The 22510-nt window shown below is 49.4% G+C and overlaps 1 protein-coding gene across 6 annotated transcripts in view; it reads left to right on the forward strand.

The window, feature by feature from the left end:
• The window catches only part of LARP4B (La ribonucleoprotein 4B), a 90053-nt gene that overhangs the window by 31437 nt on the left and 36106 nt on the right, over positions 1 to 22510 (forward strand). For 4 of the 6 annotated variants that reach the window (XM_045072366.1, XM_045072365.1, XM_004757904.3 and 1 more), the window contains exons 4-5: positions 12348 to 12498; positions 13092 to 13232. In XM_045072366.1, coding sequence (XP_044928301.1) covers positions 12348 to 12498; positions 13092 to 13232 — 292 coding nt within the window. Of the gene's footprint in view, positions 1 to 3707; positions 6997 to 12347; positions 12499 to 13091; positions 13233 to 22510 lie in introns of those variants that run through there. The other 2 variants (XM_045072364.1, XM_004757902.3) reach the window with 2 other exon arrangements.

Raw genomic sequence — 22510 nt, forward strand, 5'->3', positions numbered from 1 at the left:
GTTTATTCTACAACTTATCTTTATCTAATCACACATATATCTGGTTACCATAGGAATTACGTGTAATATCCAGAAGTTATAACTGCCTAATCTTTCATCCTACTTAACTTCAGTAACACACAGAAGCTGTTCTCTTGTAAAATCCTCCTCCTCCTCTTCGCTACTCGTGTCACGAATCACATCTTTATCGCTACGTGCCCAGTAACATGGACTTAAAATTTTTTTTATGCACTTGCCTTTTAAGTCTGTAGAAAATAAAAAATGGAGCAGTAAATCAAAATAATAATCCTGGCTTTTGTAACTGTCCGTGTATTCGCCTTTGTCAGAGAGCTTTGTGTCTTCACACAGCTTTGTGTTACTGTGTCATGTGTTTCACTTCACCTGAAGGACTCCGTTAGCCTTTCTTCCTGGGCAGACCCGGTGTTAACAGACTACTTCAACTTCTGTCTGTCTGAGAATGTTTTACTTTCTTCTTCAGTTTGGAAGGACAGTTTTGCTGGATAAGGAATTCTCAGCGGACAGCTTTTTCTTTCAGTGCTTTAACGTATCTGCTCCTGCCTCCCCACCCTGTGAGGTTCTGCTGAGAAACTGGCGGACATCCTACGGAAGAGCTCTTGCACCTTACAGGAAGCTTTTTTCTTGCTGCTTTCAAGATTGCTTTGTTTTTCAGCAGTTTGATTGTAATGTGTCTTGGTGTGGGTCTTTGTGCTTATCCTACTTGAAGTTTGTTGAGTTTGTGGACTTGTAAATTTGTGTATTCATGAAAATTGGGAAGTTTTGGGCTACTATTTCTTCAAATTCTCTTTTGCCCTTCCTCTGTTGGGACTCCCACGACCAGTGTGTTGGTCCACAGGGGACATAGATGATCTCCTGTAAGTCCTTCAGGCTCTGCTCACTTTTCTCTGGTTTTTTGTTTTGTTTCTTTTTTGTTTTTTGTTTTTTTACTCCTCTAGATAATTTCATTTGTCCCCTGTTTAAATTTGCTGATTCTTCTCTCTACCCAAGTCTGCTGTTGATAACCCTCTCGTGAATTTTTCAGTTCAGTAACTGTACTGCTGTGCAGCTCCAGAATATTTCCTTTTGGCTCTTTTTATAAATACCTGTCTCTTTGTTGGTATTCTCGTTTTCATTTTGTTCATATATCATTCTCCTGGCTCACATTAGTTCCTTGTCAGTTGTTTTTCCCTTGTTCTTGGAGCACATTTAAAAATGTTTTCAAGTCTTTATGGAGTAAGTCCCATCTCTGAGCTTTCTCCAGGATAGTGAATTTGGTTCCTTTGAGTGAGTTGTGTTTTCCTGTGTCTTTGTTTGCCTTGTGATTTTTGTTGTTGCCGAGAACTGGGCATTTGATTTTATGTGTATAATGTCTTACTGTTTTGAGGCTTTCCCAAGTTATTTATGTAAAGACTGTCCCTTGTCATCTGTGTGTTCATTGAAGTCTCTGTCCTTTTAGCTTGTGTACCAAATGTTTTGACAGAGACTTCTGTTAATGCGGGGAACTGAAGCAGATAGTCCAGACACCTTCCTCACCGAAGGAAACAGTAGAGAGATTACAACTGCTCTTTCTAGTCTTCGTACACTGGCTCTGTTCTGAAACAGCCCCTCACTGATTAGCTCAGTGTGCTTAGAGACTTGGGGATCAGCCCAAGGTGAAAGCCGAAGGTCTTCTCAGGACTGTTCTGAGCGTCTGTCTCGCCTGGGTGTGGCTTTCGGAATTTCCCATGTACATGACTGCTGTTGATTTCCCTGATTTCCCAGAGTTTCACCCTAGCTTTTGTGGGCTTCAGACAGTCCTTTATTTACTTTATTTTTTTTTTTTTTAAGATTTTATTTATTTATTTCACAGAGAGAGAGAGAGAGAGAGAGAGCACAAGTAGGTAGAGAGGCAGGCAGAGAGAGAGGGAGAAGCAGGCTCCCTGCCGAGCAGGGAGCCTGAAGCAGGGCTCGATCCTGGGGCCCCAGGATCATGACCTGAGCCAAACTGAGCCACCCAGCCGCCTCTGATGCTGGGACATTTTAAATCCAACTCTTCTCAGCAGAGCAGGTCAGTTAAAGTATTGTTGCGCCATGCTGCTGTGCTCCTCAACTTATGTACAAACGTGGGCATGTCTTTAAGATTTTGTGTTTACATCTTTTTAAATTAAATTATTTATTTTGAGAGTGAGAGAGTGTGCACGAGTGTGGGGAGAAGCAGAGGGAGAGGGACAAGCAGACGCCACGCTGAGCACGGAGCCTGACATGGCGCTTGATCTCATGACCCTGAAATTATGACCTGAGCTGAAATCGGAAGGTGGATGTTTAAGGGGCTGAGCCACCCAGATGTTCCTGTGTTTGCGTCTTTTAACCCTTTGAGAGCACCTGCAGATTCCGAGGCCAGTACAGATCCCGGTTTGAAGTAGTTGATGGGACCAGTGCTGAGACTTGCTGTCCGCATGCTTTCCTAGAGGCACAAAGAGGGACCAGTGTGTGGAGACGGGAGACGGTAGTCCTGCCTAGTGGGGTGGTGACCTTACAAAGGATGGTGCGATTGGAAAGCTTGGCTAGGAGTCATGACAGACGGGCAAACGCAGGCCGTGCTGAGGTTGTTTGGTCGCGTTCCGTGGATGAGCTAGAGAAGGGGAGGAGGGAGGCATGACAGAGTAGGAGGCGGCTCTGGAGGTGGCCTGACGCCAGAGTGCGTGGACTTCAGTGGGGTACTAAGGTTCTGACCTGAGTATTTTACTTACTGTCCTCATGCCAACTCTTCAGAACAGCTGTTGTTGGCCCCACTTTACAAATCAGAAAGCTCATAACACAGAGTAGGTGATATTCCAAAGCTTATGCATGTAGTAATCAAAAACCGAGCCTCACACCTGGACGGTAACCTGGACTAGGAAGGGTTTTGGGAACTTTCAAGGGACTTGGTGCTGTTGGCCTGGTGGTGTTGATTTTCTTTTTTCTCTCATTTGCTCTTTCCTTTGTCGTAGTGAGAATATATAGACATCTGCGCAAGTGAAAATAATAAACCTGATGTGCCCATCGTGACCTTGAAGAGCCCCCCCCATTTTGCTACTGGTATTTTATCTCTTCCTTCCCTATACACACACACTTTAAAAAAAAAATGATGTGTATGTATTTACTTCTTGACTTGCTGGGGTGTTTGAGAGCAAATCCCGACTAGGCGCCATTCACCATACACACGGCCGTGTGTGTCCCTTGTGGACACCGTTCTGGCGTCGCGCCTGCAGGTACTCCTCTGTACCTGCGGTCTTGGTTCTCAAAGCCGGAGTGAGCTGCAGCTCCCGCTGCCTGTACGCTCTAACGAACACGTCTTTGTTGTCATTTCTCCTTGGGGAACAGACCCGCTAAGCCTGGGGTCGCCGTCGTCCCACGGCGCGTGATTCAGAGAATGCGGAAACAGCGGGGAGAGCCGGGAGTCTGGGATGGCTCGTTCCGGCTGCGATAACAATGGCAGGGGTTTTTATTTTTTATTTATTTTTTCTTAATATTTTATTTATTTATTTGACAGACAGAGATCATAAGTAGGCAGAGAGGCAGGCAGAGAGAGAGGGGGAAGCAGGCTCCCCGCTGAGCAGAGAGCCCGATGCGGGACTGGATCCCAGGACCCTGGGACCATGACCTGAGCCGAAGGCAGAGGCTTTAACCCACTGAGCCACCCAGGTGCCCCAGTAGGGGTTTTTTTAAATTGAATTTATGAGAATAGGAAAAATACTATGAAAATTATGTATTGTTCTTCTGAGCTTTTGGATTCCGTGTGGCGTTTGGTCTCCAGTGCGTGGCGGAGGATGGCTGCTCGGTAGGGCCTGTTGTACTTCGGGTTTGGATTTGAGTGGCAGGGACATGTGACTGCTGTGCAAGGGGTTATTTTTGGTGTCTGGGTGTCGGCCTCTCGTCAGAAGTCACGGCAAGTTAGCGCGAGATGCACTTGGGGAGGCTCCGACAACGGCAGGCATGGTTGCGTGAGCTTTTCAACTTTCGAACATGGGTTGTTGCTTCAGCAAAGAAGTCAGCAGTGACAGAGACAGCGAAAAAGCTGGCCTGTTGCCCGAATCTGTGGAGGAGGCGGAGTCAGGGCACCAGATAAGTAAAGCTTTGTCTTCATTATTTGATACCCTTGAAGGTGAGGAGCTGCCCAGCGTCCGACATGGAGGCGGCGGCGGAGCGGCTGCTGGAGCCGCTCTGTGGGTGAGGGCTTCCGCGAGGACGGGGCCCCCGCGGGGGCTGAGGCTGTCGTCGGACTCTGTGTCCCCTCCTGTGCCCCAGTTCCTGCCTAGGTCTGAAAGCTTCGAGGAGAGAGAGACGAATTCAGAGGCTGTTGCTCTTGAGCACAGTTGTGGCCGTGTCTCGGTCACTCGCAGTGTGAGCTCTGCCGGGGAACAGGGTTTCTCTGAAGACATTCGTCCCAAAGGTGACGCGGCTCTGTCTTCTGGCCAGGGCGTGCAGGGAGGCGCCCTCGTAGGGAGCCATCTCGGCCGTCCCCCGGCCGCTCGCATAAATGCCCTCACCGAGCACGACAGGGTGGTAAACGTTCAGATCCGAAGTGACAGAAGCTCTTCAGACAGGTCTGGTGGGGGGGTGACGGGCAGACACCCTGTTTGCAGTGGTCACCAGGCACATGGGGCTCGGAGAGAGAGCGAGTTGTACAGTGTTTGTGTTGTAGATCCTGACAGCCTGGGCCTTGCCGAGGAGCTGGGTGCCCCTGTGTGTGGCGCAGCTGCCGGGGAAGACAGTTGCTCAGCTGTCACCTCTGAGGAACTTCGCACAGGGGCCCGGCCGCCGGGGAAGGCTGCACAAGGCCCAGGACAGTTAGCTGCCCCGCAGGAAGAGCGGTCCCCACGGGGCATGCCCAGCCCAAATGAAAGGAAGGAGGTTTTTAAGGAAAATACTAAACCTGGTTTGGAACTAACAACTGTGTCTTTAAGGGCTCACGCTTACACCGGGTTCCCTCAAGATTGCACAGAAAGCAGCACAGTATGTAACGCGGGCACACTCCCTGCGCTTAACCGTAACGTGGGCACTAGCTCCCCGGGACGTGTGTGTGCCCTCCCTGAAGGAAGTGAGAACTGTAGTCTAGAACAGGTAAGTCCCACGGGTGACTCGCACGTTGATTCACTAACCCACCCTTCAGAAACGGAGAGAAATGGTGAATCTGGGGCTGTAGCAGCGAGCGTAGGCCAGAGCTCTAACTCTGAAAAGGAAAGAGAAGATAGTTCTTTGAGACCACTGAAAGATAGTGATTATTTCCGCTTTGATGTTAGCAGGCCAGAAGGTAGTCTGCTTCCCCGGAGTCTAGATAGGATTCATCCGAGTTGGGAAAGCTGTGTCCCTTGCCTGAGCCTTAGAAACCAGCGTCTTCCCGTTCATGCCAGTTTCCGAGAAGCAGCCCGTAATGGACCCGGTGATGCTGGACCGGCCCGCCTGCTGGGGCCAGCCATGGCCGGGGGGCAGCAGCCCAGTGTCTGCGGCCTGAGACCTGGAAGCATCCAGCCCGTGAACAAAGCACACTTGTCTTTGCAATCTGAAAGTAGTTCATCTTACCCAGATAAGGATAAAATGAGCATTTTTGAAGAAGAGGGTCATGGACAGAGGGCTTGCGAATGGAGACCTTCACATCAGGTGGCAGACCTGTGTGCAGACCCTGGGGCCAGCGCGGCCCAAGCACAGACCTGCGATGTAGCTGCTGCGCTGTGCAAGACGGGCGCAGAGGGGGTGTTCCCCAGAACAGGCACCCCGGAACTCGGAAGCTCCCAGGAAGTGCCCCCAGATGGCAAGTCTCTGGACGGCTCCCGCTGTTTGCAGGGTGGCTTTATTTCCCCTGCGTTTGCTTTCGCCGGCCCAGAACGTGAAACGGGCCCGTGTGTTAAAACGGAAGATGTGGTGTGTGTGAAGAGCGCAGTGAGCGACCGGCCAGGGTCGGGAGGGGCCCGAAAAGAGTCACTGAAGGCCAGTCCAAGAGAGCCCCGTGAGGATGACAGAGGAGATGTGAAGTCAGACTCGGAAACCGCCTCCCTCTGGGGGACCAGCGCAGCACCCCACGGGGCGGCTCCTGGGCTGGCCACCTCTACGGCGCCACCTGGTGGCAGCAGCCGCTGCCCACAGGAGGGCGGCATGGCCGGAGCCCTGAGTGCTTGCAGATGGGAGGGTCCGGGTCGCGCTCTGCCTCTGAGCCAGGGTTGGAGTTCGGGTGAGCAGAGGTCACAGGTAGGAGAGACAGACTCTCTTCACAGCCGTGAAGAGGCAGGACTGCCGCAGGTTTGCTCGGACTCGGCTGAGGAGCGCGCGGATGCCTTAGGGGTTGGCGCGACGGGGTCGACCAGGCCGGCAGCAGCAGGTCAGGGGCGGGAGAGGGACAGCATCCACGCTTGCTGGGTGAGCACACATGCACGCCACATCGGGCAGAGTCGTGCCCGACCCGTGCCCAGTGGCCCTGCGTGGAGCGGCGGAGTGGACGTTGTGGGAAGTCCACAGGTGACTGTCCGAGAAATGGAGCTGGGGGAGACTCTCGAGGCGTGTTCCCGTGTGGCCCGAGTGGATGGATGCACAGACCCTCCTCACGAGGTGCTGCAGGTGGTTCCCGTCCCCCTAGGGGACAGTGCAGAAATAGCAGTGCCACATGGCGGGGCCCGTGTCTTCCCCCTCCCAGGAGACGCTGTAAATACACCTGCGAGTCCCGCAGGAGGGGACTTGCCCAGCTTCCCAGGGCCGTGGTGCTCCCCGTCTCTGCATGAACCTGCCTGTTACCCAGTGGGAGCGTTTGCAAGTGCGACATTTTCTGAGGGACTGGCCGACGGCTGCCGGGAGCATCCAGAGGGCTGCACGTGGCCTTGCGCCGTCGGGAACGAGGCCTTGGAAGAGGAGCAGGTGCCCAGCGCGTGTCTGCACGGGAGGCCGCCGGCCGTAGAGGTCGCTCTCTTGTGGCTGGAGAAGCCCCCCTACCAGCTACCAGTGGCAGAAGAGGCTGTTCTCTGGGGATGGCAGAATAGAGGTGGACAGTTAGTAAGTATGTTTATTGGTTTTTATTATGGGGGAAGGCTGGGGCTTCACTTTGAAGTTTTATTCTTTAAATAACGGACAGTCATTTGAATGTTTATGTCAGGCCGTGAGTTCTTGTAGCCTCAGCTTAACCATTTCCCACTTGGGGACTGTGACTCAGTGGACCACGTGATATATTTGGGCCAGCGTTTGTGGGCCGGCTGTCGCTGGCTCGTGTCTGGCTGTCGGACGCAGCTTGGTGCGGGCCTCTGCGGTGAGGGCGCGGCGGCTGCTCCTGAGGGCTGCCCTGCCCGGCCCGACCTCTCCCTCACCACCCGTTGTCGGAGCGGAGCAAGCGTTTGTCCCGTGGCGTTTTAAAGTCCTTTCACAGAGGCCACAGTCGGACAGTAGAGAAGACTCAAAATCTGTGCTTTCTGCTACACGTTTGCTGCTTTTCACTGGTGCGGAAGTCTGTCTCGTGTCTGGAGAAGCCCCTGCAGGCCCTGGCCACAGGGTGCTGCTCCTTGGAGAGGCCACATGTGCCGCTGCAGCCGCTGTTCGGTGGAGCGGCCTCTCCGCAGCCCGCGGCGAGCCTGCACACCGCCAGACGTGCGGCCCGCCCTGCGCTTCACGGTCCTTCTGGACACGCGTGACTGAAGGGCAAACTTCTAACAGCAGAATCTGGTTGGCTCAACCGCCGGTTTGTTTTGTTTATAAATTCAGTTTATTTAAGCTATAAACCGGGACGCCTGGTGGCTCCGTGGGTTAAGCCTCTGCCTTCGGCTCAGGTTGTGATCCCCGGGTCCCGGGATCGAGCCCCACCCTGGCTTTCCTTCTCAGTGGGAAGCCTGCTCCCCCTCTGTCTGCAGCTCCCCCTGCTTCTGTGCTCGCTCTTTCTCTCTCACACACACACGTAAAAAATTTTAAAACTAAAAACAGTTCACCCATTTTCCCAGCCCCCCGCCACGGCCACCAGATTTGTTCTACAAGCTTGGTTCATTTGTTCGTTTTTAAATTCCGCACAGAAGTGAGATCATAGGGTGTCTGTCTGACTTGTTTCCTTCAGCCGAGTACCCTGACAGTTCTGTCCGCACCGTTGCAGGCAGCAGGACTTCACTGGTTTCATTTACGACCGAGTCATGTTCCGTCGTGCAGACACCACATGGGCTTTATACAGCAGCAGACACTCGGTGGCTTCCATATCTTGGCTTCTAGAAATAATGTTGCAGGGGACATCTGGTGCAGATACTTTTTTTCAAATCAGTATTTTTGATTTCTTCAGGTAAACATCGGGAAGTGGGGCTGCTGGATCTTATGGGTTTCTACTTTCAGGTTTTTTTTTTTTTTAAAGATTTTATTTATTTGACAGAGATCACAAGTAGGCAGAGAGGCAGGCAGAGAAAGAGGAGGAAACGGGCTCCCTGCTGAGCAGAGAGCCCGATGTGGGGCTCGATCCCAGGACCCTGGGATCATGACCTGATCCGAAGGCAGAGGCTCAACCCACTGAGCCATCCAGGTGCCCATTACTTTCAGTTTTTTGAGGAGCATCCATACTGTTTCCTAGAGTGGCTGCCCCAGTCTGCATTCCCTCCAGCAGTGCATGGCCTCCCTTGTCAGCATCCTCACCAGCACTTGTTTCTTACCTTTTTGATGATAGTTTATTTACCTTTTTAAATTTTTATTTTATTTATTTATTTTAAAATAAAGATTTTATTTATTTGTTTGACAGAGATCACAAGTAGGCAGAGAGGCAGGCAGAGACAAAGGAGGAAGCAGGCTCCCCGCTGAGCAGAGAGCCGAATATGGGGCTCGATCCCAGGACCCTGGGACCATGACCTGAGCCGAAGGCAGCGGCCTCAACCCACCGAGCCCCCCAGGCGCCCCTATTCACCCTTTTTTTTTTTTTTAAAGGATTTTATTTATTTGAGAGAAGAGAGAGAGCTCATGCATGCACGTGTGCACACAGGAGGGAGAGGGGAGGGTCAGAGGCAGAGGGAGAGACAGAAGCAGATTCCCCTCGGAGCAGGGAGCCTGACTCGGCGCTGGATCCCAGGACCCTGGGCTCGGGATCCAAGCTGAAGGCAGGCGCTTAACTGACTCAGCCACCCAGGTGCCCCATGATAGTTTATTTATTACTAGTGATTTTTGTTGCATTAAGCAAGAAAAATGATTGATGGTAGCGAGGAGACAGATGCGGTTCAAATGTTAATGTCAGTTACATAAGCATCAGTAACGTAGGGACTTACCCATTAGTCTCTTTTCCATTCCCACATTTGGGACTTTTGCCAAAAGGAGTTACATTCAAGTTAATTGCTTTTGTTTCCTAAATAGTCGTGGAGGCAAAACATAACAAAATTAGGCCTTTAAGTGATACGCACAGAACTGTTTGTGTAGCGGGTGTTGGGACCAGGCCGCCGCCAGTCTGTGCGGGGCTCAGCCGTGTAGCGCGCACAGGCCCTGGTGCTCCCTTCAGGTGAGATGCGCGGGTCCTTTCCGATTGTGACGCAGGCCTGCGTGCTGCTCTCGTCTGAGCACATTTAATGCAGGCGTTTTCTTTTCACCACTTCCATTTCTCAGAGCGCTTGGCCGGACGCTGTTTCCCACCGGTCCTAGGCAGTGCCTCTTACTGCATTTTGCAGATGAAGAACCGGAGGTAGCAGAGGCTTGAGAAGCCAGTGGACTGCGCTGAATGATTCTGCTTCTTTGGTGGCAGTAGTCCGTGCTAACTTGAAATAAAATATTTGAAAGTTTCCTTTCCGCACTGTCTTACCTACTTTATATTCCCCAGCTCCCTCGTCCGCTTCTCTGATACTCGTTACTGATTCCTACTCAGCAGCGCGTCATTGGGACTGTTCTATCTCGTGCCAGAAAAGAGATTCATGAATTGTTAGGTTTTGTGTTTTTGTTTTGTCTTTTTTTTTTTTTAATGGAGCCTACTGTTGGGGGGTAGAGTTTCTTTGGAGTGTCAGAATTTATTTATTGATTTATTATTATTATTTTTAAAGGTTTTATTTCTTTATTAGAGAGAGAGAGAAAGAGAGAAAGAGCATGAAAAGCAGAGGGTGGGGTCAGAGGGAAAAGCAGACTCCCTGCCAAGCAGGGAGCTGGATGCGGGACTTGATGCCAGGACTCTGGGATCATGACCTGAGCCGAAGGCAGTTGCTTAACCAACTGAGCCACCCAGGCGCCCTTGTTTGACTGACTGATTGATTGATTGATTTTTTTTAAAAGATTTTATTTATTTATTTGACAGACAGAGATCACAAGTAGGCAGAGAGGCAGGCAGAGAGAGAGGGGGAAGCAGGCTCCCCGCTGAGCAGAGGAGCTGAGGTGCCCCTTGATTTATTATTTTTTGAGAATTTCTGGATGCTCAACTTTGAAGGAGCGGTGTTGGTCATTAATATAAAATTACTTCAGGGATGGGGCCCCTGGGTGGCTCAGTGGGTTAAAGCCTCTGCCTTCAGCTCAGGTCATGATCCCGGGGTCCTGGGATCGAGCCCCGCATCGGGCTCTCTGTTCCGTGGGGAGCCTGCTTCCTTCTCTCTCTCTCTGCCTGCCTCTCTGCCTATTTGTGACCTCTGTCAAATAAATAAATAAAATACTCAAAAAAAAAAAATTACTTCAGGGCGTGGTTACTAAGGTCAGCTCAGTTTTTTTTTTTTTTTTTTTTTTTAAGGTTTTATTTATTTGACAGAGAGAGGGAGATCCCCTAGCAGACTCGAGGTAGTTGTCATGCCGTCAGCTCCTAAGTCTGTGTCCCCATTCTTTCATCCCTTGTCACTCAGGAGTATCCCCTGAGCACTGGTTAACCGCTTACGGTTGTGCCGCGTCCCGAGTTCTCGACTTGGACCGCAGTATTCACCGCCCGAGAAGTGGTACCTTTCACAAGGATGGGTTTCCTTTCAGTTCTGGCACAAAATTCTTGTTGTTCTTTATTAAACATTCATTCCTTGAGCCCCTTTTGTAGGCACAACTGTACCGAGGTCAGGACTGCGCGGCGCTAGCAGCACCGGGGCGAACAGAAGGGACGGACTAGTGGAAGGTCAGGTGTGTCGCAGCAGGGCGACCCTCCGCTGGCTCGGAGGCTGTTGCTTTGGGTGTTGCGTCCTAGTGTGGCGGGCAGTCGGTGCGGGGGACGCCCCAGGGCAGGTGGCTCCGGAAGGTGCTCACGCTGGGAAGGACCCGTGTCTGTGGGCGGCAGGAACTGGAGTGTGCGCCTGAGGTCAGGGGCCATTTCAGGGGGTTGAATACAGTAGCGTGGGAAGGGCGTGGGGGAGCGGGGGGCGGTTCCCTCACCTTGTAGGTGTGAGCAAAGCGCATCCTGTTGCTTAACCACATGGCCTCTCGTGTCCGCGTCCGTTTTGGTTCTCACTGCAAGCCTTCATCACCCCCGCCCGGGGGACTTACTCTGTCTTCTGAAGAGTATTAATCCACACTTGTCCTCCATGGAGGATCATGATATTTCCTGACCCTTTTCACATCTGGGGACAGTACTGAGTAACATCTGCCCTGGGGCTCAGGCAGGCAGCTGCTCCCAGTTCGGGGCTCCTGCCTGACATTCCCTGGGAGCTCCTGGGACGAGCACCCTTGTCACTCTGCGAGGGAACTCCGACTTCTGTGTGGTGGTATCCAGGCTGTGTTAAGCGGGCACAGGAAATCATTTTAGGTTTGCTGAGAGCATTGTGACGGCGAATTGGAGTGAGTTGGAGCAGCTGCCCCAGGGACATGGATTTTTCTTTAGACTCAGATACCACTTGAGGCATGTGAGCCAGAGTAGGAAAATCAGGGGCTAGTTAGGTGCACCAGAGAAGAGCTCACCCATGCCCAAAGGAAGTGAAGGTGTGAGCCTGTGGACAGTGGGGGACAAGCCGCATGTCGGAGCTGGAAGGAGACGAAGATCCTGCGCGTGAGCGGCTCGGAACCCTTGCCCGACAGACCCATTGTGAGACCTTTGCGCTTCTGAGGGTCTTGTGTTGTCTGTCTCCTTTGCTTATGTGAATGGTGGAGATTGAAGAATTTTATCCATCTACTGTCCGTTCAGGTGGTCAGTCTGTGAGTTGTGTCTAGGACAGAGATGACAGTTGGGTCCCCTGTTACTTCCCGAATGTCCACGAAGGCAGGTACCTCGTCTTCCGTGTGCAGTTTCTGGAGAGCCTTCTGCTTACTGGGAACGGAGGAGCCTGCTGGGGGACGAAGCTGAGCTCGGCCTGTCAACTTCTGTTCCGTTGCACGACGTTTCCTCCCCAGTGGATGTGTCAGTAGACTCTGCCTTTCTGACCTAACTCTCTCACACAGATGCGTTTCAAGTGTGAATTAGTAAGTAAAATTGTGTTTGATTGGATTGGGATACAGATGTTTGTCACATTCTCCCCTAGGTACCGACAGCCAAGGTTTCGGAGCTAAACCCTAATGCTAAAGTGTGGGGGACGCCGGTGCTGCACTTGGAAGCGGGCAGCGCGGCGGACGGCGGTGTGAGTGCCGACTGGGCGGAGCCGTCGGGCCCTTGCACGGACTGCAGCCAGGAGGGTGAGCTGTGGGCGTGACTGGGATGAGGAGAGCCTTTGCTCTCACGGTGCTGTCTTTGTTCCCGTTTAACCCATCTTGAGGGACTTGCTGACTGGGGCACCTGGCTGGTTCAGTGAGCAGAGCGTGCGACTCTGGATCTCAGGGTTGTGAGCTCAAGCCCCACACTGGGCAGGAGGGAGCCTAGTTAAAATAAAAAAAAAAAAAGAAAAGAATTGAAAAAGGAAATTGTTAATTAAGATTTGTGTTGTGGTTATAGTAGAAGAACCAAGGAGTCCAAGTTGCAGAAATTGAAGTAACTGCAGCTGTAAGCTTTTATTTTGTTTTTCTGTTTTTGTTGTTTTTTAAAAGATTTTATTTATTTATTTGACAGACATGATAAGTAGGCAGAGAGGCAGCAGAGAGAGAGGAGGAAGCAGGCTCCCCGCTGAGCAGAGAGCCCGATGCGGGGCTCGATCCCAGGACCCCGGGATCATGACCTGAGCCGAAGGCAGCAGCTTAGCCCACTGAGCCACCCAGGTGCCCCTATTTTGTTTTGTTTTAAAAGAAAGTTACTCTTCTGATTTTGTCTTTTGGGATCAAATTCCTAATTACAGGATTGGATGCCAATGGTGATGGTGACAAAAGTCGTGAGAATGTGGCGCTGTCAGATTTGCAGGAGTCAGACCAGACCGCGGTGAGCTCTTTGGCTCTGGGTCGCTCGGAACATGAGTCTCCGCCTGAAAATAGCGAGACCGGTAAGGCTGTGACATGAACTCATTTTTATATAGAGTGTGAGCTTTTTCATTTTGCTTCTTATAATGTAGCTTAAGTCTTCCTCCAAACACCGTGCCTTTCATTGGTTCCTTTGATTCTCCTTGAAATTCCCTCGTAAGTGGGTATGGAGCTCTGTCAGGGAGGCGCCGCAGGGAGCGGGAGAGCCCATGGGTGCCTGGAAGGCGGGTCTGGGTTGACTGGGAGAAGCGGGAGGGGGACTGCAGGGCGAGGCGTCGGGGACAGTGCTGCGGGCGCGGTGAGTGCTGGAGGCGGGGCTCGGAGCCTGCGGAGTGGCTGCTTCATGAGAAGGGCGGGTGAGTGGAAGGCTGTTTGCAGAAGAGAAGGAGCGGGGTGGGGGGGGGAGAGAGCAGTTGTCGTGGGGCCGGGATGGGGGCCGCGTAGAGACACGTCGGGGAGATGGTTCTGTGTCTGGAAGGCGAGCGCAGTGCGAAGGCCCCGCAGGCGGGCCGGGCCTGGCCGCGGCTGCCTCATGAGCGGCTGATGGGGCCGTGGGAGCAGGACAGGTAACTCGCGGAAGGTGGCTGACAGGAGTCACGCAGACCAGAGGCACGGGGAGTGTGTCTGGTCCCCCAGGGGACAGGCCGGAGCCACGCGCGAGCTCGAGAAGGCCCACCTTCCCGGCGTGTCGCCGCGCAGGCTTCCCAGGAGGCGATGTGGAGGGCACAGCAGCGCGTCCGTGTTGGTGTGTCCCCGTCAGGGCGAGCCCCGTGAACACCTTGGCTTCACGGTGGCCGCTGGCACTCGCGCCCCCGCCGTCTCTTCCTCCCGCCTCTGCGTCCGTCACCCAGAGCCGGTTCTCCCTTCCTTCCGTCCGTGCGCTCTCGGCCTCCGGTGTGTGTGGTCCTGGCCGGATTGACGGTGGCCAAACCAAACATGCGGTGTGCAGTGCTGTCGTTTTGAGTTCGGGATCGCAAACTCCCAGCTGTGCTGCCGCGGGCCGGTGTGGCCGGGCTCCTGGACGGCCGTGGCAAGCCCTCTGTTTCCTCCTAGACCCTGGCGCTCCTCCGCTTTCTTCGGGCTGCAGAGTTGTGCATGGACGCACGAGCAGCATCACGTGCCGCAAGTGGAGCGCAGCTTTCCTGTAGGTTTTATTTGCCCTGGTTTGGCGCACACGGTTGGGGGCGCGGTCGGGTCGATTTGCTGACGTCTCCCACTCTGTCTCTGCCGTGTCTGGTGAGATGTATGTGTCCCTGTAACGCCGTCCAGATCGTGGCATACCTGTCACCGCTGAAAGCTTCCTGGGCCCCTCCCTGCCGGGGCAACCACTGACTGATACAGGCTCTTTGTCACTCTGGGTTGGTTTGCATTTTCTAGAATTTTATATAAATGGATTTTTATGACGTGTGCTTTTTGTGAGGCTTCTTTACTTGGCTTACTAATTGCAAGATTCACTCACGTTGTGACATTCATAGGTCATTGTTCGCTTTTTCCGAGCGCAGCATTCTGTTCCATCCTGTGCCTCGGTTGGTTTTTCATTCACCTGCTGGTGAGTATTAGGGTGTTTTCCGGTGTGGGGTGGGGCTCTTACCAATAAAGCTGCTATGATCACTTATAAGGCAGGACTTTGTATACATGTGTGTTTTCGCGTCTCTTGGGGAAATACATGAGAATGGAATCGATGATCATCTGGTAGGTTATCTTCTTAAGAAATGGTGGGGCTGTGGTCTGTAGTGGTGCTGCTGTGAGCACGTCCGCCGTGGAGTGAATCCCCGGCCGCGCCACCCGTTGTGACCAGTCCTTTAATTTCAGCCCTTCAGAAGGTGGTTGGATCGTACTGTAGTTTTAAGTTCGTTTTCCTAATGACTAATAGTGTCAACCATCTTTAATATACGCATTTACCATTTTGGTGAAGGATCTGTTTGGGTCTTCTGCCCATTTTCCTGCTGGGTTGTTTAATCACTGAGTTTTGGGAGTTCTTTATATGTTGGTACACAAGCTCTTATCAGGTTTATAATTACAAATACATTCTCTCGGTCTGTGGCTTGTCTTTTGTTCTTGTGACATTATCTTTTGAAAATTAGAAGTTTAAATTTTATAGGTAGTCTAGTCTAGTTTTTTTTTTTTTTAAGATTTATTTATTTATTAGACAGAGAGAGATCACAAGTAGGCAGAGAGGCAGGCAGAGAGAGGGGGAAGCAGGCTCACTGCTGAGCAGAGAGCCCGATGTGGGGCTCGATCCCAGGACCCTGGGATCATGACCCGAGCCGAAGACAGAGGTTTTAACCCACTGAGCCACCCCGGCGCCCCCGGTCTAGTTTTGTTTTGTTTTGTTTTTTTAAATCTTTTTTTCTTTTATGAATCTTCTGGTTTTGTATCCAAGAAATCTGTGCTTAATCCAGAGTCACAAAGGTGTTCTCCCAGGGAGAGAGAACATTTTAAATTTTACATTTTAAGGTCTGTGGCTCATTTTCAGTTAATTGTTGGATATAGTGTGAGGTACAGCAGCAAAGTCTTTTTTCAATCACCATTTGCTAGAAAGACTTCCCCTTTTCCTTTGAGCCGTCTTTGTGTTGCCGTCAGGATCATTGTCCCTACACGGGTCAGTTTATCTCTGGACTGTGTCTTTCCTTTCCGTGTATCTATTAAATCTGTTTTCACAACAGTGCCGCACTGTTGTGATTACTGGAAGTAATTCTTAAAATTAAACAAGCGGTGTTAGCTTTCCAATTTTGTTCTTTTTCAGAATTATTTTGGCTATTCTAGTTCCTCCTTTTCATTTCCATACAGGTTACAATGACCTGGTCAGTGTCTGTCTCCAAAGTGGTGAGATTTTTATTGGGATAGCATCGAATCCATAGATCTCTTGGAGAAAAATGGCATTCAAAAAAAAATTTTTTTTGAGACTGTATTTATTTATTTGACAGAGATCACCAGTAGGCAGAGAGGCAGGCAGAGAGAGAGGAGGAAGCAGGCTCCCTGCTGAGCAGAGAGCCCGATGCGGGACTCGATCCCTGGACCACGAGATCATGACCTGAGCCGGAGGCAGAGGCTTAACCCACTGAACCACCCAGGCGCCCCGAAAAATGGCATTTTCGTGTGGTGCATGCGAGCTGTTGCATGTCTACACCTGGTTAGGTCTTCCTTAATATCTCTTGGCTGTATTTTTTACTTTTCAGTGTCCTGGTCTTCCATGTCTTCTGTACTTAAATAATTATCCTTAAGTATTTCATATTTTGGGGGGGGCTGTTGTAAGTGATTTTTAAAAAATTTAATTGGAAATTATTCTAGTATGTAAAAATACAGTTAATTTTTGTAAATTGATATTCTCTGGAAACATGTTAATGTCACTAGTTATGGGAACTTTTTTGTGGATTCCATATCTTTTGCATAGTCATGTTATTCGTGAATACATCCAGCTTTATTTCTTATCCAGTCTGATTCCTTTCTCTTTCATTCTTTCTTTCTCTTTGTCTTTCTGTCATTCTTTCTTTTTTCTTTTTATCTTTCTGTCTGTCTTTGCCTCTAACTTCTTTGTCTTGCCTGATCTCCCTGGATAGAGCCTTCATTCCAAAGGTGAACAGAGGGGTACCTGGATGGCTTAGTCATTGGAATGTGTGGCTCTTGATATACAGGGTTGTGAGTTCAAGCTCCACGGTGAGTGCAGGGATTACTTAAAACAGGTGAGCAGATCATGAGAGCAAACGTCTGACTAATCGTAGGGGAGAGACACTGCATTTTACAGTAAGTGTAATGTTAGTTTTGGCTTTACGTACATGACCTCTATCAGGTTCATGAGGTGCCCTTCTGTTAGGCTTGCTGAGAGTTCATATAAGGAGGGGTTCTTGGAGTTTGTCCTGCTTTTTTCTCCATCGTGGCAATGATCATACTTTTCTCGTTTAGTCTTAGGACGATTTTTCATGTATTCAGCTTATCCTGGGATAAGCTTCGCTGCGTCATGATGTAACACACTTGATTCGTTGTTAGATTAGATTGGCCAGAATTCTGCATAGAATTTTTATACCTGCGTTCATGAGGGATGTTGGTCTGTAGTTTTCTTTTCAATGTATTCTTTCCTATGCAGTTTTTTTTGGGAGGGGGGGGGAAGAGGTTATTTCTTTTTTAAATGAAGAAGTAGAGCTATTTGGGCCTAGAGTTTTGTGTTAGGGTAAGTTTTCAGCTGTAGCTTTTGTTTGTTTTTAATTAGACTCCGCACCTAGCACAGAGCCCAGCACGGGGCTGAAAACCCATAACCAGAGACCAAGACGTGAGCCAAAACCCTAAGTCAGACACTCAGCTGTCTGAGCCACCCAGGTGGTCCTACAGTTTGCTTTTTCATGTAGGGCTACTCAGGTTTTCTGTATCTTCCTGAGGGAGTTTTAGTTACTTGGGTCTTGTAAAGATTCTGTCCCCGTCATTTGAAGTGTCAACTCTGTTTCTTAGACTTGCTCCTAATGCTGTGTTGATTCACCGTCTGTAGGATCTGCAGCTGTGTCACATAACTCCTTACTGTTATTGGTAATTTGTGTCTCTGCTCTCCCTGTAATAAATCCGTGTAGAGGTTCGTCAGCTTTGGTGATCATCTGAAAGAACCAGTAGTTGGTTTAGTTGTTTTTCCTCCATTGTTTTTCTCCTTCAGCTTTCCTTGGTTTACTTCTGATCGGTATGATCTACTTCCTCTTGGTTACTTGGGGTTTACTTTTTTCCCTAGTGTCTTACAGTGGAAACGGAGCTCGTTGATGAGAGGCATTTCTTCTTTTCTGAGGTAGCTGTTCACTTCCGTAAGTCTCCGAAGTAGTCTGTCAGCCTCACAAGTTCCGAGACATCGTGGGTGTGGTTTTTGAAAAATGCAGTTCAGAATTATTTCTGATTTCTTTTTGAATTTTTTTTCTTTGACCCATTGGTAATTTACAAGTCTGGTATTTAGTTTCCAAATATTTAGGGATTTTCCGGGAACCTTTCTTTTCTTGGTTTCTAATTTAATCTCCTTGTACTCATAGGACGTAGTTCGTGTGACTTGAATCCCTTTAAATTTATTAAGATTTGTACTGTGGTCCAGAATCTGGGCCATCTTAGTACATGTTTGAGAAGAATATGTATTTTGCTTTTGTTAGGGGGTGCTCTGTGGTTATCACTTCTGGTGGTCTTCGTTTGTGTAAATTTGGAGCTCTTCTGGTCTCCTTTTGCTTCCACCTAAAGGACTTGGATGTTTCTTGTAGTGCATATCTGCTGTGGTGGATTGTTTCAGCCAAACCATTTTTATTTTACACTCATTTTTGCTTTGTATAGAATTCTCTTGTCAGATTTTTTTTGTCAAGCCCTTTTTCTTTATCAGTGGTCTTGGGCGTTTTGATTATGATATAACTTAAAGACAGTCTTTATGTTTCTTATGGTAGGTGTTCATTGAGTTTCTTCAGTCTCTGATTTATAAATGTTTTCACCAGACTTGGAGAAGTGTTGGCTATAATATCTTCAAATGTTGCTGCTCCCCCAGTGCCTCCCTGGCCTTCTCTTTCCTTTCTTGATCGCCGGCTCTTCCTCTGTTAAGACCCTTGAAGTTGTCCGAGTTCACTGATCCTCTCCTTTTTTTTTAAATTATTATTTATTATTTTATTTTTATTATTTATTTTATTTATTATTTATTTGACAGACAGAGATTACAAGTAGGCAGAGAGACAGGCAGACAGAGAAGCAGCAGCAGAGAGCCCGATGCGGGGCTCGATCCCAGGACCCTGGGATCATGACCTTAGCCGAAGGCAGAGGCTGAAATCACTGAACCACACAGGCACGCCCATCCTCTGTCCTTTTTAAAAATTCTTATTTCTTGGTTTCATTTTGGAAAGTTTCTGGTATATCTGTCTTCAGGCTCATTAATCTTCTCTAATGTCTAATCTGTTGTTAATTCCATCAAGTATGTTTTTCATATCAGACCTTGTAGTTTTCATCTGTAGAAGTCTAATTTGGGTCCTTTAAATATTTTTCATGTTTCTACCTAACTTTTGAAGCATGTGGACAGTTGCCATGATAATTATCTTGGTCAGTGTTTACACCTGTGCCGACTGCTCTTGCTAGGTCACTGTTCGTTAATGGGTGACTTTTCCTGCTTGGCATTCATGGTAATTTTTGGTTGGGTGCTTGGTATTTTTGTATTTCTTTCTTTAGATAGTTGGATTATTGTTCCAGGATGCATCTAACTGACATAGAAATAGTGTGATCCTTTTAAAATCTTGTTTTAAGGTTTGTTAGGCAGGAATGGAGTGCTGCTTAGGAGCCAGTTACTTCCAGCCCCCGAGGCAAGGCTGCATGCTCTGTGTAGCTGTGGTGGTCTGGTCCCGCTGGTGGGAGCAGGCACTGCTTCCAGCCCTGTGTGAGGGAGGGATGCATGCTGCTTCTCGTCCTTTTGGGTGGTTCTTCCCCACTTCCTGGGATCGCATCACACCCGTGCTGTGACAGGGCTGCCTGCTTGTGAAGCCTTCCTGGTGCGGCCTGTCCTGGCACCCTCTTCTGTGCCTCTTAGCTCAGCGTGCCCACTGGGTGCAGCCGTCCTGGCACCCTCTTCTGTGCCTCTTAGCTCTCCGCTTGCAGAGCCCCGGCTTGGGAAGGTTGTAGGTCTCACATCTCTTAGGGACCAGTGTTCCTACATCTGGAAAACTTGTTTCATTTACTCTGTTTTGTTTTTCCATTCAGAAGTATTTATTCAGAACCCACCATGTGCCCTGTCTACTTGGGATGCATCAGTGAGTGTCACGGACGAGAACCCCTGCTGTCCGTGAGCTTCCTCTGCTTGGCAGAGACGGACAGTGACTGCTACACATACTGAGCTTGCGATAGGTAGGGTGAGAGGGTGGGAGCTACAGTAGGACAGGTAAAAGCGTAAGCAAACAGTCTAAGAAAGATGGGGTAAGGTTACAATTTTTTCTAGCTTTATTAGGTATAATTGACAAATAAAATTTGAATATGTTTATGGTATCCAACACTGATCCTTTGATATTACATAGTCACTGTGAAATGATTACCATAGTCAAGCTAGTTAACACACCTATTACCTCACAGAGTGTTTTTGTTTTTCTGGTTTCCGTGTGCTGAGAACACGTACGATCTACTCTCCTAGCAAGTTTGCAGCATTTGATACAGTATTGTTGACTGTAGTCAGTGTGCTGTACCTAAGACCCCCAGAACCTCACTGAGCTGGTCACTGAATCGTATCCTGTGACCAGCACCTCCCCATGGTTCCCACTTTCCAGCCGTGGGTCCGTCCTTTGCTTGTATGGTTTGGACTTTGTAGATTCCACATGCAGATGAGATCATGTAGTTTTTCCCTTTCTCTGACTTCTGTCACTTAGCGTAGTGCCTCGGTGCTCATGTTGTCTCACATGGCAGGACTCTGTATATCTCACTGTGTGTATACATCACAGCGTCTTCATCCGCACGTCCGCGGACAGCCGCGGGGGTGGTCCCCGGTCTGGGCTCCCGTGAGCAGAGCCGCCGGGAGCACGGGCGCGCAGAGCCTTCCGGGTGCTGACGCCCCTTCTGCGGGATGTGCGCCCCGTCGTGCGATTGCTGGGCCGTAGGGCGGCTCTGGTTTTAACGTTCTGTGGACGCTCCGTACTGGTTTCCAGAGGGCCGGCCCCAGCTTGCATTCCCAGCAGTTCCTTTTTCTTCACATCCTGGCCAACACTTGTTGTCTTGGTTTTCGATGGTAACTGTCCTGCCAGGTCTGATGAGTGATACCTCACCGCGGTTCTGACGCACATTCCCTAATGGCTGGTGATGTTGGGCACCTTTTATGTACCTGCTAACCATTTGTAAATCTTCTTTGGAAAAATGTCTATTTAGGCCCTTTGCTCAGTTTTTGTTTGAACATTTAATTCATTTATGAGGGAGAAAGTATGAGCAGGCGGAGGAGAGAGGGAGAAGCAGGCTCCCTGCTGAGGATAGAGCCTGATGTGGGAGTTGATCCCAAGACCCGGAGATCATGACCTGAGCCGAAGGCAGACGCTTCAACTTTGGCGGAGCCCCCCAGGCGCCCCCTTTGTCCATTTTTAAATCAGGTTTTTGTTTTGCTCTTAAGTGTGAATAAATTCCTTATATGTTTTGGATATAACCCCTTATCAGATAAATAGAGATACTATAAATATTTTCTCCCATTCCATAGGTGACCTTTTAATTTTGTCAGTGGCTTCCTTGGCTGTGCAAAACCTTTTAGTTTGATGTAATCGCACTTGTTTGTTTTTGTTTCTGTTGCCTGTGCTTTTGGTGTAGGTCCAAAAAGTTGTTGCCAAGACCAGTGTTGGGGAGCTTTTCTCCCGCATTTTCTTCTAGGGGTTCTACAGTTTTAGATGTTACATGCATCTTTAACCCATTTTGAGTTGATTTTTGTCTGCTTCACAACAACATGACATCTTATGTGATGTAAAATAAAGGTTCAGTTTCATTCTTGTGCATGTGGCTGTCCAATTTTCCCAACACCACTCATTGAAGACACTTCTTCCCCATTAAATATTCTTGTTAGCCTTGTTGACAATCAGTTGACTGTGTGTGTGTGGGTTTATTTCTGGAATCTGTTCACTGATTGTGTGTCTTTTTTAATTCTCATACCAGCCTGTTCTGATCACTTAACTTGGTCGCGTAATTTGAAGTCCCCTTTGTCCTTCCTGAGATTGCTTCGGCTATTCAGGGTCTTTGTGGTTCCATATGAATTTTAGGATTGTTTGGTCTGTTTCTTTGAAAAATGCCATTGGAACTTTGGGTTGGATTGCATCGAATCTGTGGATTGCTTTGGGAGTGTGGACATTCTAATGATAATGTTGCAGTCCATAAGTGCAGACTGTCTTTCCACTTACTTAAGTCTTACTCCGTTTCTTTCATCAGCGTCTGTAGCTCTCAGGGTACAGGTCTTTCACTTCCTTGGTTGAATTCTTTCGTGGGTGTTTTGTTCTTTCCGATGCAGTTGTGAGTGGGTTTGTTTTCTTGATCTCTCTCTCAGGTTGTTGGTGTTCACACGCAGACAGGCACATGGTCTCTCTCAGGTTGTTGGTGTTCACACGCAGAATGGGCGCGCGGTGCCCGTCGCTCACGTAGACTTCCCACTTGTCTTCATTCTTGGTTCTTGTTGTCTCTCTAAGGGGCTGTAGTCACGTGACCCGTCTGCGTTTGCTGAGTCTTCCTCCGCACGGCTGACTCTGCTGTGGAAGTGCTGTGTTGAGTTCTCGGGTTTATCCTTGTGTTCTTCAACTCCAAGGTTTCTGTTTGGTTCTTTCCTGTGGCTTCTGTTTTGCTACTAAACTTCTTACTTTGTTTC

This window comes from Mustela putorius, unplaced genomic scaffold, assembly GCF_011764305.1.
Source record: "Mustela putorius furo isolate JIRA1106 unplaced genomic scaffold, ASM1176430v1.1 tig00004033_pilon_pilon_pilon, whole genome shotgun sequence".
In the NCBI taxonomy this organism is placed as follows: domain Eukaryota; kingdom Metazoa; phylum Chordata; class Mammalia; order Carnivora; family Mustelidae; genus Mustela; species Mustela putorius.